We start from the raw sequence: 15,391 nt of genomic DNA on the forward strand, positions 1-15,391 counted from the left end.
TTATTTTACATTTTTAAACTCAGGAGACATTCATATTTAAATAATTGTTACTTCACTGACCTTATCCAAAAAAGCTTGTATTAATGCTTCCTGGTTTGCCATGTAAGCAATGTATCTATGTCTCCCAATGGAAGCAATTAATTGGGTCTCTTTTTCCAGAAGTTCACACAAAGCAGCTTTCCTTTCAGCTCCAGTGAAAGACTGGTTAATGTGCGCCTGTTCTTCTTGCCGCCAGACTAGAGGAATAACATGAAAGACTCTTGAGTTTTTAAAATCCAACATCTTAAGAGTATTTTTACCATCATATCCTGACAAACAGTATTTTATTTTTGCATCAATTTAAATAAAATTATACATGAATAGAATCATTCATATTGTACACTTGATATATGAAAAAAAATAGGATAAAATAGAAGCTGAGAGACTTAAAGCAATAAAAGTAGTCAAACAAACAGAAGCCAAAGGAAATCAGTACAGATAATGTCAACTTATGCCTCTGAGTAAGCATGCTTGTGGATTCCTCTTCATAGGCAGCAGGCCCATCTCCAACCAGGCAGGTTTACAGTTTCAGCTTCATTCAAGATGCCCTCATGCCAGAATATGCTGACTGCTCTGGCCCCACTACATCAGCCTTTTCTTACAGATGTCTCACTTTCTTCTCTCCTGATAGACACAGGAACCATGGTTTCAAGGTATAGCTAGATCTTTTTAAACTTCCTTTCTGTTCTTACAGCTGTACTGAAAACAAATCTTTTTTTTCAACCATACTATTTACTTCATCTCCTGTTTTCCTCCCAATTCCTAGTCCCCTCTAATTAAACAAGACCAAAATAATGACGGCTGACACCATGTAATACTGCTTACCACGTGCCAGGCTCTGTCCTAAGTGCTACATGCATATGAGCTCATTTAATCTCCTGACAAACCAATGAATGCGCACTACTATTATTGGCTATTTTACAGAAAAGGAAACAAGAAGAGACTGTGTAACTTGCCCATTGTGCAGCCCGGACTCGGACTCTGGCTCCATGGCCCACACCCTTAACTGCTCTCCACCCCTCAAAAATGTGTCACCCTTTCGGTTGTACACAGTCCTTTTCAATGTGAATTTATTAGCTTGTTTAGTCTAGAGAGCCTCATTTACTTAATCAGTCATCTGATTCTTTCCTCTTATATGGAGTAACTTATGATTACATTATTACAGAATGATGAAGTTTCACAGTCTCATGAACTGTATTCTGGCCATAGGATCAAAACTATTTTTCCTCTGAACTTTAAAAAACCTGGTTCATTGATCTGGTAATTAAACCTGCCAAAACCCTATCACTTCTTTGCCAGTTCAAAACACTCAACAACAATTTTTGAGCAAGTATTACGTGAAAGGAACTCTGTAAGTTTTAATGGTACATACAAAAGTGAGAAAGACAGGAAAATCCTTCTACAAGAACGGCATTTCTTCTTCTCTTTCCATTTATCTTTACCCAAAAGCCTCACACTTTTGATCATTAGGTTTAAAGACTTCCTTTGGGTAGACCTCTTCTTGACATTAAGATTACTTCCTCTTATCTTCTATTAGATATGATTCAATGAAGTAAAATGTACTCTTCCTTTGTTATGTTCCAGACATGATTACTTTTCTCATTGTGTTACAGAGATATTGCAGAACATATTACATGTATGTATAATTAGAAATTATATTTTCCTTCTTCCAGTCAAATGTCAGGTTTACTTTAACACCAGTCTCTGCACTGAAATGTAAACATCTGAAGTGTTATTTCTGGTCCTCTTCCATTATAATCATTGCCTTTCATAACATCTAGTTTTATAGTTTTATCAGACTATTTCTTCTTCCTCTTAAATTTCAATTTGAAATCATCCTGAACAGATCAAGAATTTGCCAGTCATGTTCTTTATAAGAATCCACTTTGTCCCTTACCAGGAATACATCATTTAGACACTGTATAACTTGCTCAGTCCAAAAAGATTTGTAAATTTAAGAGCTAAATTATGTTATGGATGTTCAGGAAATCCATGATTGATGTGTCTATCATTTAAGAGAAGTTTTACAAACTGAAAGAACTTTCAAAAATTTAACAAGATTCATATACCAAAAGGTAGAATATGAATGAAAACAAAAATTGTTTCCCTGTGGAAATAATAACTGAGAATATTTATCTCATGATACTATATGGATGTTTCCAGAAAGCAAATAAAAATTGAATGATATCAGTAAGCCTATTTTATTTCCCAGTTTTACATTAGAAACCTTCAAGACCGGTAATAAATTTAGGCCATCAGGATATTATTTAAACTAGTCTGCCAATCTCAAAGAGCAAGATATTGCTCTCCTAGATTAATAATAAGTACTGAGTGAATCTGGATATATACATATGTACTTTCAAATACACATATTTATTATATTCAAGTTTTACATTTTGCTTACATTATGACTTTTAAAATGAGAACATCCCAAAGAAGCTAATTAGAAATGAAAATAATAGGCCTTAATTCCAATTAAATTCTCCATCAGATGAACAATCTCCCCATAAATCTATAATAAGGGATGGAACATGCCATCAGAAAAATTTCATGTCCCAACTACTAATAGGAAATAGAAAAACACAGGAATCAGAAGCAGCTGGACAAAACTAATTTTATATCTGATTTGACAGTTTTCAGAACTATATATAGAAGACATTGAGGAAAACAAGAGAGATTCTGCCCCTTTCATAAAATGTATGTTCCCTACAGATGATTAAAAAAAAACTGGGGATGCTATATTAGTTTGCTAGGGCTGCTATGACAAAGTACCACAGACTGTGGTACTTATTTATTTCCTCACAATTCTAGAGGCTAGAAGTGACTGTGGGGCTAATTTCTTCTAGGGACCACTCTCCTGGGCTTATAGATGATCATCTTTCTCTGGTCTTCATATAATCTTCCCTCTGTGCATGTCTGAGTCCTAATCTCCTCTTCTTATGAGAACACCAGTCATACTGGCTTATGTCGCACTCATAGGACCTCGCTTCTTCTTAATTACTTCTTTAAAGGCCTATCTCTATATACAGTCACATTCTGAGGTAGTAGGAATTGGAAATTCAATATGAATTTTGGGCGAACACAATTCAGCCTATAACAGATGTCAACAGCCACCAATATTTTAAAAGAAAAAGATATTAAAGGAATTGGTTCATTTGAAAGAATTTGTTTATCTCCTTACTTAACTTACCTTCTTGGACAAATAACTTAATTTCCAGAGTCTAAAGTACCTTCTTGGACAAATAACTTAATTTCCAGAGTCTAAAGTTTAACTATAAAATGAAGAGACAGGTCTGGTATCTAAAGTCCATACACATTCCAAAATTTCTGAGATCTAAACTTGCAATTTACAAACAAGAAATAGCAGAACATACAATATTTTTTCTGCTACTAGCAGTTTATAAGCATCTGCTTTTAAAAATTCTCATCATAGACTAGAAGCTTGAATGGTGAGAACCAAGAAAGATTCAGACTGAAAGCCCAGGGCCGGATATGTCAATGGACTGGGCCCAGGGAGTCTCCAGAAGTTAGGAGTCAAGGTACTTTGAGATCAAGAGGTAATAATTAGAGATGAGTCAGAAAACACAGTTACCATAAGTCAAAACAAAGCAAAAGGTTAGAAGATTCAATTCAACAAACACTATATGTACTGAGCAAGGTCCTATCAGGTGCCTATCACATACAAAGGTGGGCAATTAAGAGAGTAGTATGTACAGAAAAGTATGGGGCAAAGAAAAGAGGTTCTGGACTCAATCCATGCCATCGAGAGTGGTTTCCTAAAGATGATAACCCCTGTGTTGAGTCTAAAATAAGAGTGACAATTTAGATCAACGAAGGAAGTTTCCATAAATACACTGCTGAAAATAAATTTTTAAAAAGACATAAAAATGAAACATTGTTGCCTGGATATAGTCTTATCTTTGATATACCATATTATCTCATACAGTCGAATTCATTTTCTTAAGTTGATATCATTTTGCTTTTATAACTGAGGGACAGATTATCCAGAAGAAAAGTTAAACTTCGTATTAGGAGTTGTAATTCAAACTACACAGTTATCACTACGAGCCACAAGAGGGCAGCAGTTTCCAATACTGGTGTTAAGAAGATGGACTGAAAAACTACATTAAATAGAAGAGAGATATAAATTATTAAGCATGTGACCAGAAATGTTAACTACAACAAAAGAAGCTTGATAATAATCATTCTAAGAGTTTCAATTTAGAATTTTAGAACTAGAAGAAAACTTAGAGATGCCATTTTTATGTAAGAAATTTCATTTTCATTTTCTTCCATATAAAAACGTATAGACGTATAAAATATATTTGTTCTATTTTAATACAGGAAAGCCATATGAAATTATTTACCATATGACAATAATGTATATATGCATTTGTCTTTGTACTTTTCAAAGTACTTTCATAAATGTAATATTTTGCATTTTTCACTTTATAAAGCACTCTGAAGTAGATGTGCCAGAAATTAAGTCCTTTTATAGATAAAGAAACTGAGGCTTAGGAAAAGTGGGTAACTTGTATAAGTTAACACCGCTAATAAATAGACAAGGTAGAACCTCCTTCAGCATATTTCGTATTTTGCACAGCTGCCTCTTAACCCAACAGACCAACAATAGTATCCATTGGTTTATTCACATATGAATTTGAAATATTATTTGAACAGAGTTCTGCTCTAACAGAACTTTAGTTTTTCACTTGTCAGTAAGATCTTTCACAGACACCTTGCTAACAGTGCTCTCTATTTAACTACTGACACTTAGAAATAACGTTTGTTTTCATCTGACAGAGAAAATGGAAATTGTATTTTCAGTAATAGCATATTATCACAAAGGTATTTGATGCCTTAAATTGTATTCAATTAGACAGGAAACAATGACTTGAGTAACAGAACACATAATAATAACCGCAAATAATATATAAAAAACAAATTATAGAAAAAAATTGCTTAAAGTTAATGTTATGAATCATCATAGAGAAGTCGAGGACTGCTATGTTATCTTTGGATAAAAAGATCCTGTTTGACTGAAAAAAATATTAAGGTTATTTTTAATTTTTAAAATTCTTCTATGTCATCACAAGAGCCCAACTTCAGTTTCTGTGCCAGTTACTTTCACTTTAGCAGGTACTCCTGGGAAATGAGAAGCTAAAGGTAGCTGCATTACTATATTCCTAGGTTTTCCCTTCATTCATTTTCTCATTCTGTTTATCAAGATTTGTTGGGATGTGAGCTAAGCACAGATAAAGAGATCATTAAAAAAAAATCAGTTATTCTCTCTCGGAGCTTACAATCTAGTGGTGAAAATTAATGTTAAACAAAAGATGTATTACAAATTATAGTGATATATGTGAAAAGTTTGGGATGCAATGAGAACCATGAGATGACAATAGGATATACAAGTCGTATTGTCAGTCACAAAAGCCTTTGAGCAGGTGACATTTAAACTGAGATTAGAAAGTGAACAATGGGAAAAGACTACAACAACAGTGTCAGAACAAACTGGTGATTGCCAGACGGGAGGGGGTCGGGGGCTGGGTGAAAAAGGTGAAGGGATAAGGAAGTACAAATTGTTGGTTGCAAAACAGTAACGGGGATGTGAAGTACAGCACACGAAATACAGTCAATAATATTATAATAACTATGTATAGTGCCAGGTGGGTACTGGACTAATTGGGCAAGGATCACTTCATAAATTATATAAATGTCTAACTACTATGCTGTACACCTGAAACTAATATCAAATAATACTGAATGTCAACTTAATTAAAAAATTAAAATTAAAAAAAAAAAGAAAAGAACAATGTATCTACTGCCCTGAGTGCTTGGCTTGTTTGAGAAACAAACTTTTAATTGTGTCGAAGACTAGCACACATCCTATGGAAGAATGGCGGCATAAAAGTCAAACGTGTAGACAAGTTACACATACTGTCCTTAATGGAAGGGAATTAAAAGGTATTGCCAAGCTTTCCTCTGAGGAGCAGAAACAGAGACAGCAGGCTGGACTGGGAAACTGGAGAGAGCTCAGCTCTGAGTCCATGAATTCTCAAGGCCACCAGGGAACCATGTTGGACGACCCTCTCTCTCCGTATCTCACAGGGATGAGGGTCAAATGAGATGATATACTAAAACTGAATAATTTACCCATTGCTAACATAAAAGCATTTCCAATTTTATTCCAGCTTTAATTCCTGTGTCATCTTTTTAAATTGTCTAGTCCAGACTGCCAAGACATTCTCCTAAATTAATGTCTTCCTTTTGTCTTTAGTAAAACTGTTTTTCCTACTAATAAAATTATAAAATTAATATTTTATGTAAGGCCTATTTCAAACTTACGCTCTAGTGCATTATAAAGAAGTTCAAAATCTTCTTTTGTTTGAGGATTATGCCTCCGGTAATAGTCCAATTTCATCCATTCTTCTTTTTCTCTTATCTTTTTTAGTTCTTCCTGTTCTTCCCACTGCAATCTTATCATTTTTTGTCTTCTTAAATTCTCTACCACGATTTTAGCATGCCATTGTCTGTAGTAAGTCTGTAACACTATTACCTGTAGTTAAAAGGAAATACAAAGTGTCTCTCGTCAACTTTATCAGACAATAATGAAAGACAATAGTGGTTATTTCTATTCTAATTCAATAACCAACAAAAAATACTAAGTCTAGTTTTAGCTTTATGCCACATATTCTCACATATAACATAAAAGTCATGGATAATGCCCGTCAGCTATTTGTCTTTGAAATCCAGAAAATATACCTTTACAGGAAGCAGTTAGTACGATGCTTAAGAGCACAGGCTCTGGAGTAAAACTTAGTTTAAATCTTCCCTCTGCACCTCACTTCTCGTTTAGTTTTTGAGTAAGTTATTTGTCATCTTCATGCTTTGGTACCCTCATCTATAAAATAGTGATAATAACACTACGCATATAAAGTGCGTAGGTTCAAGCCGGTACATCGCAAGTCTTCAAAAAATACTATTTTTGTTATGAATATTAATTATGTCTAGTTCCTCTTGTCATTAACTTAGGCTCATATTTAAAACAAAAATGTATTTCCTACACATACAACAGGTAGGTTATGTGGTAGAAACCGCCAAAGGCAGATTAGATAAAGGGGAGACTTAAACAAACAAGTATTAAATTGTGAGAAATATAAATATGTTTGAGGGCCCGCTATAGTACTAGGTCCTCAAAAAACTTGCAATATAGCTGAGAGAGTTTATATTTTTATTTACCAAACTCATAAATAAAAATAAAACGTAGAAAGATTGTATCAAGATTGAGGACAGAGAATATGCTGACACATCTTTTCTTTCATTCTAATCCCTGATAATTAAAGAAAATTATATAAGTAGAAATCAGAAAAGACACTGGATCATACTGAAGGAGTTCTCCAAAAGAAGAGACTTTGAAGAATCTCCTCAAGAAAGGAGACAGGTGTAATAAGTTGAAGAAGAAATCTATCTCCTAATCATGTACTGGAGAGGCAAGCTAGAAAAAACTGAAGTGACTCTAAATCTGCTTCCAGCCCAAAATGGGTGGATCCTGTGAGCAGTAGGTTTTCAGGCAACTAACAAGGTGATTGCTTGAAAAATACCAATGGGACAGGCTCCTCTAAAACAATTTAGGTAAAGAGCAATAGAGGTATTTGCCTCCAAGCAAGAGCGGTTAGTGTCCCAGAAGACTGGTGACATCCAGGACGAATAGAGGCCCCCTCTCCAGAAAACTAGCTCTCTCCCAGAACCAAGCCTGGCCTGTTCTCTAAAACCTCTGGGATAATGCTGTGCTGTAACACAATGAACATCAGAAATTTCAAATGCTCTGAGGACATACCCAAGAATAATCAAACAACTGAGAAAATCAAACAAAAGGTGGCTCATTCAACAAAGAAGAATTTACATTTGTGTGAAACAGAATTACTAAGCCAGTGGTTCTCAGAGTGTGATGGCTAGACCAGCAGCATCAGCATCATTTGGAAAGCTGTTAGAAATGCAAATTCTCAGGCTCCACCCAGAGCTACTGAATGAGAAATTCTGGGGTGGAGCATGGATTCTATAGATTTACAAGTTCTTCTGGTATTTCTGATAAATGTTAAAGTTTTTGAACCACTGTGCTAGAATAAAACAAAACACAACAAAACAAAAAATAGGACCAAACTAGATAGAGTCAGAGAGAAAGGAAAAGCTATCGAATCTATATAAAAGAACCAACAAAGGCTGTGACAATATTTTTTTTAAATATAGAAAAATAAAACATAATGTGTTTAGCTTGGGTGCTATTAAATTTGTTAAACTTATTAAAGACATTAAAACACAGTTGTTTAAACAATGTAGAAGTTTTTTCCTTCTCATATCATGATCCAGGGATGGGCAAGCAGTTTAGGACTGGTAGGAAGCTCTACCATATTTAACAAATAGCTTCCCATGTGTGTCCTGAGTGGCTGGTCTATTTCTCATCACCTTCTAGCCAGTAAAAAAGGGGAAAAGAACAAAAGAATTGCAATCTAGTCACTTAAGAGCAATATCCAGCAGTAGCACACATCATTTCCCCTCACACTTCATTTTCCATGCCTTCAAGTCAGTTACTTGGTTCACCGATATACGAAAGAGTTAATGAAATGTGGTCTTCAGTGACAACCATAAGCCCAGCTAAAGCTTTACAACAATGGGGAGAATGGATATTGGTCGAGAACCAGTAGTTTATTGTAAGCTGAACTGCAAAATGTGCAGTGCTTATGAGGGAATGAGTGAGCAAGAAACTTAGGCAAGAAAATCTTTTATAATGCAGAGTAAAGGGTTATAAAAATTACAAAGAATGAAGGAATATTAAAAAACATGGAAGATAAATACAAACATTCCCAAAACATATGATGTTAAGTCCTAGACAGAAGGAAAATGGTTGATTAAAGAAATTACTCAAAATATAGAAGATGAATAGACCTAGAGGATACTATGCTAAGTGAAATAAGTTAGAGAAAGACAAATATCATATGATTTCACTTACATGTGGAATCTAAAAATAAGACAAAACAAAACAGACTCATAAATAACAAAGAATAAACTGATGGGGTATGGAAATGAGTGAAAAAGGTAAAGGAGGAATAAAAGGTACAAACTTCCAGTTATAAAATAAATAAGCCATGGGGATGTAATGTACAGCACAGGGAACATAGTCAATAATATCATAATGACTTTGCGGAGTGACAGACGGTTACTAGACTTATCATAAGTGATCATCACACTGTAAGATATATAAATTTTAAATCACTATGTTGTACATTCCAAACTAATATACTGTATTTCAACTATACTTCAATAAAAAAATTTTTAATAGAAGAACATTTCCAAAATTAAAGAAGACATGGGCTCTCAGATAGAAAGGGGCCAGCACCAAGTGTCAAGCACATCGCAGTAAGATTACTAAGGATAAAGTGAAAATCCTAAAAGCTTCCAGAAAGAGTACAAAAAACTGAGAATCCGATTAACATCAGACTTCTAATCAAATAAAGCTTGAAGTTATAAAAGAAAATAAGTTTGAACCTAACCTATACCCACTCAAACTAGAACCCAAGAATGAGTTCATTCCATAGCAATCAGATGGTTTACCTCCCATGTATACTCTGAAATAATTACTAGAGAATGTTTACCAGCAAGAACAATAATTTAAAGGGGAAAAATTAAAGAAGTGAACAAAAACTTCCAAAAACTAAGTTAAATATATCTTACTTGAAAAAATTCATATATAGTATATATTCACATATATAAAACCAATAATCTGAGTTAGAATAATATATATTTATATAAAATTATATTCTAGATCAAATTCCCAGTGGATAGGAGTAATAAAAAAGGAGTAGAAGGAAATGAAGAAAGGCCTGCTAAGGTCCTTGACTTGTTAATAGAAAAGATATAGAGCCTGAGTAAATAGGCATTTGGTATTAAAAATTTAGGTACATTAAAAATTTTTATGAGTAACCACTAAAAAAAAGAGGAAAAGTACCTACTTCTGAACTACAAAACAAAAAAAAAGAAAAAAGAAAAATTTAGTCAAACCAACAAAAAGAAGGAAAGGTTAGTAAAAGAATAAGCAAATAATAAGAATGAATAATAAATGAATAATAATAAATGAATAATAAATGAAAAAACAAAATGAGATGACAGGTGCTCAAAAATATCAGTAGTCACACATAACATAATCTTGTTTAAGACAGGAAATATTTTAAATAAATATTAATCATTGAACTCAAGAAGCTCAAGCATAAAAGAAACATGATACAAGTAGAAAGGAATCAATGAAGATAAAAAGAACTTATTAAATGGAAATTACTCCTTACACTGGCTTTTAACCAATCCATGTCTACAGCTCACCTCTCACTTTCATCTCCCACAAAACCTCCAACTCACTTTCCAAGATTCTATGAGGTAAATCAATTTGGTTTTTAACGTCATGCCCCTTGGCAAGTATTTTGATTTTCATGTCCTCTGCTCAAGGAAATCAAGTTAACACTTCTCTATCTGCTTTATAACTTTAAAGAAATTGACTAACATTTACGCTTCTCTCTTACATGTTCCTAGTTCTTATAAGTTTATACTTTTTTTTAATTCCTTTAATATCATTTTATCGAAGCTTGCAAAGTATTGTAGAGACTTTCATTTCTCTACCTAATTACCTATTCTCTCCTACTTCCTCACTAAGCAAACCTCTATCTTATTAAGGAGCAACAACATAAAACTTTAAACATGTATTTATCACACACTTGCAGCGAGATAAGTCATGTGACACAGTTCAAGTCAATGAGATGTGAATAGAAGTCACTAGGAGGGGTTTTCAGGGAAAACACCTGAAGGTGGCATACATGGGACATGCTCCTTTGACTTCTCCCTTCTTCCTACATGAGATGCAGACGTTATGCTAAAGGCTATTTAACCATTTTATCATCAAATGATAACAAGTTCATGATAAGATTAATGGAATGAAAGGGTAAAAGGAGCTTAGGTTCCTAATGAGATCACAGAGCCTCCATCCAACAAATAAAGTAAAAATCCAATAAAGTAAAAATCAGTTTGGACTGAGAAAATAAAAATCTATCAGGCTAGAACAACAGGCACTAACAAAGTCAGCTACAAAGTTAACAGGAAACAAACAAAATGAATTTGCCTGAACTTTGAACGTGTCTTCCAATCCACATATGGATCCATTAGCAAAGAGTGGAAGTTTACTGGCTCGAGGAATTTGAGCAGAACTTCTGATCCATCACTGTCTGACCATTAAGTTATGCTAATTAGGGGCAACACTTAGGAAACCAAACTCACACACAAAAAAGAAAACAACAATCAAAAAATTTAAAAATGAGCAGAGACATAAGTGGCTACATACTGTAAAAGAGACTGACTCTAAAGCAGGGTTTCTCTGCAACGGCACTATTGATATTTTGGACCAGATAATTCTTTGTTGTAGTGGGGGAGGTGGTTCCTATGCATTATAGGATACAGAAGACAGCATTCCTGTCATCTACCACAAGACAACAGTAGCGCCACCCCTCAAGTTACCAAATCAAAAATGTCTCTGGACAATGCAAATGTGCCCTTGGGGGCAAAATCACTACCAGTTGAGAACCACTGCTCTAATTAATTAATCCAAGGAAGTCACTAAACAAATACACAAACGTAAAATAGGTATAATACCAATCCTTGGAGTGAATGGGGACAGGATAAATATAAACATATAAGAACTAGGAACATGTAAGAGAGAAGAGTAAATGTCAGTCAATTTCTTTAAAGTTATAAAGCAGATGGATAAGTATTAACTTGATTTCCTTGAGCAGAGGTTGTGAAAATCAAAAGGCGCAAAATAAAGAGTTACCACAATATACTATCTAAAATGTTTGATTTTGAACAACAACAAAATTATCAGACATGCAAAGAAAGAAGACAGCATAACCAATATAGGAAGAAAAATAAAAGAGAATAGAAAATGCCTCTGAGGGGTCCCAGATATTGGACTTACCAAAGATGCAATGAACTAAAAGAAACAATATGTAAGAGTTAAAAGAAAGTAAGATGACAATGATTCATCAAATAGTATCAATAAAGAGACAGAGATGATAAAAGGAGAACAAAATGGAAATTTGGGGATTTAATAGTAGAAACTGAAATGAAAAATCACTAGACAGGCTCAACGGCAGATGTGGACTGGCAAAAGAAAAAATGATAGGTGATAGATCATTAGAAATTTTCCACTCTGAAGAAGAGGGAAAAAAAAGCACATAAATGAACAGACTCAAAGACCTTCATCACACCATCAAGCAAACAAGCACACATAACAAACACTAAACAGAGTTCTTCAGACTGAAAAAAAAAATGACACTAGATGTTCATTTTAATCCAAATGAGGAAATAAACAGCACCAGAAAATCTAATTACGTAGGAAAATATAAAGACTATATTTTCCTTTTCTACTCTTAATTTATTTAAAAGACAATTGCATAAAACAATAATTATAAAAGGAATTACAGGGCTTAGAACATAGAATATACAAATTTCTATGGCAATGAGCACAAAGGAGGAAGGATGAAATTGGAGTTCTATTGGGGCAAGATTTCAATAATTGGTGGCTTTCAGTTAGCATAACTGTAAAGTATATTATAAATTGAGATGTATATTGTAATCCCTAGATTATACTTAGAGCAACCACTTACGAAATGACTCAAAAATAATTTTAAAAAATAAAGCAACAATAAAAAAGACAACCCAATTAAAAATGGACAAAGGATCTAAAACTACATTTCTCCTAAGAATATATATTAGTTGCCAATAAGCACATGTAGAGATTTTCAATATCATTAGCCATTAGGGTACACAAATCAAAACCACAATGAGATGCCGCTGCCTCACACTCACTAGGCTGACTATAATCAAAAAGACAATAATGAGTGTTGTTGAGGATGTGGAGAAATTAGAATCCTCACATGCTAGTGGGACATAAAATAGTGCAGTTGCTTTGGAAAACAGTCTGGCAGTTCTTCAGAAAGGTTAAACATAGGCTTACCATATGATCTAGCAATTACACTCCTGGGCATATACCCAAGAGAAATGAAAACATAGGTCCACATAAAAATGTGTACACAAATTTTTATAGTAGCTTTATTCTTAATAGCTAATAAGTAGAAACAGCCCAAATGTACATCAACCGATAAATGGACAAACTATAGTACATACATACATTGGCATATATACAATAGGTATATACAATTGAGTATATACAATATTATTCTGCAACACAAAAGAATGAAATATTGCTACATGTTACAATATGGATAAGCCTTGAAAACATTATACTAAGTAAAAGAAGTCAGTACGTAACAAAAGACTACATACTGTATGATTTCATGTATATAAAATGAATAGGCAAATCAGTAGAGGCAGAAAGTAGATTAGTGGTTGTCTAAGACAGAAAGGATTGACAGAAATAGGGAGTGACTGCTACTGGGTGCAGAATTTCTTTCTGGGATGATGATAATGTTCTAAAATTGTGATAATGGTTGCATAACTCTATATAGTAAAACTCTTTGAATTGCACACTTTTAAAAAAGTATACATTGTACTGAAAATAAAGATTTTCAGTTGAAAAAGAAACAACAAAAGAATTAAAATGGCACACTAGAAAATATTTAACATAAAAGGCAGTAAAAAAACAGAGGAACAAGAAGAGACACACACATACAGAAAAGGATAGCAAAATGGCTGAACCTTATCAATAATCATATTAAATATAAATGTATCTAACACTCTGGTCAAAAGGCAGAGTTTGTTAGACTGGATAATAAGACAAGATCCAATTATATTCTACCCACAAGAGATACACACTAGATTCAAAGTCTCAAATAGGTTGAAAGTAAAAGGATAGAAAAAGAGAGACCATGCAAACAAAAACAGAAGAGTTGGTGTGGCTATATTAGTATCAGAGAAAATAGACTTTAATCACCTTTTGGTTTCTGGAGACCGCCCTAGGTGATTCTACTGCCACAAGTATTAAGGCCAAGAGACAGAGTGGTTAAGGCCAAGAGATAGAGAGGACAAAGCAAATAATGGCCAAAGGTAACACATAAAGCTTCTGGGATTCCCTGTGAGAAAGGACAGGACTAGGAGCATTAGGATTCTGGTTCCTTAAAGTGGGGGGCATTGGAGACTGACTGCTTCCACTATTAATAAAATGTGACTCACACTGACAAAGACTCTCTCCTTGACCAAACTCTGAGCAGGCTTCTCTGAACTCTTTTTCAACTACACCTCGACATTTGGTTTTCTGTGCTCCTCTTCGCATTGTTCAGTTTGGGTAAGAATCCTGCCAACCCAGTTTAATTAAACTCTCCAACCTCAATATCTGATCACTCTTAATATTCAATCAGGTTCCTCAACTTCCACCATTCCCCCAGATAATGCCTATACCCTGGCTGCCTTCAGTAAAAATCTTGTTATGTTTGTTTAGCCAGAATCTCTCTTTACTCCTGATGTTTTCTCTTAGTAATTTTCCATCCACTGACTCCCACCCTGCTTTGGCTATAAATTCCCACTTTCCCTTTTGTACTCTGAGTTGAGCCCAATCTCACTCCCCTACCACAAAACTCCATTGCAGCAGCCTCTCTTGAATCGTCTGCCTTACCATTTTTAACAAGTGTTATGAATAGTTTTTTTAACAACATTCATGTGGGTTATACCTCAAGCTAGTGTGGCTTAGGGAAACATACATAGATATACACAGAACTGACTCAGATATTTAATTATTATTACACCCTTAATAAAAATTATCTTACCGCCGCTAATCTTTGAGCATGGTATTCCGCTGCTGTAAAATATCTTCCTGGTATTATCAGTTTATCAGTCATATTTGATACATACACACCAATTTTAGTCATCTGTGTAGATGTTGTATTTGTAGTCTGTTGAAGTTTTTTCCTCTGAAAAACTGTCTAAAATAAAAAGAACAAATATCTATTATATACATATACGTGGGTAAAGAGTATATTTTCCTATACATTTAAGTTAATTTTCTTTTATTATTTTAATAGCCAAATAATTCCTTAGAAGATTTATACTTTAGAGAGGTGTACAGCATAACATTTGCTGATTCCATAGCTTCAAACACCCATATTAAAAGATAAAAATATTACCTGGGTATCCCTACAAAACATATTGTTTCTTTCGAGAATTTTTTTAGGTACAGTTTGTGTTCCAGCATTGTGATATTCTATTCCTGTTACTTTATGTCTGAATCCACCAAGAAATGGTTTGTGAAAGTCGGATTTTATAACCTCAACAGCTACCTGCTGGTACTGATCAATGCCTG

At 34.0% G+C, this 15,391-nt stretch overlaps 1 protein-coding gene across 1 annotated transcript in view; it reads right to left on the reverse strand.

The window, feature by feature from the left end:
- The window catches only part of IQUB (IQ motif and ubiquitin domain containing), a 54,078-nt gene that overhangs the window by 26,716 nt on the left and 11,971 nt on the right, over positions 1–15,391 (reverse strand). Inside the window, exons 5-8 of the mRNA XM_023528947.1 lie at positions 15,216–15,388; positions 14,859–15,014; positions 6,388–6,598; positions 61–236 (exon numbers count right to left, since the gene is read on the reverse strand). Of these exons, the coding sequence (XP_023384715.1) occupies positions 61–236; positions 6,388–6,598; positions 14,859–15,014; positions 15,216–15,388 (716 nt within the window). The remainder of the gene's footprint in view (positions 1–60; positions 237–6,387; positions 6,599–14,858; positions 15,015–15,215; positions 15,389–15,391) is intronic.

The sequence above is a fragment of the Pteropus vampyrus genome, unplaced genomic scaffold (genome assembly GCF_000151845.1).
Source record: "Pteropus vampyrus isolate Shadow unplaced genomic scaffold, Pvam_2.0 Scaffold33, whole genome shotgun sequence".
Taxonomy (NCBI): Eukaryota; Metazoa; Chordata; class Mammalia; order Chiroptera; family Pteropodidae; genus Pteropus; species Pteropus vampyrus.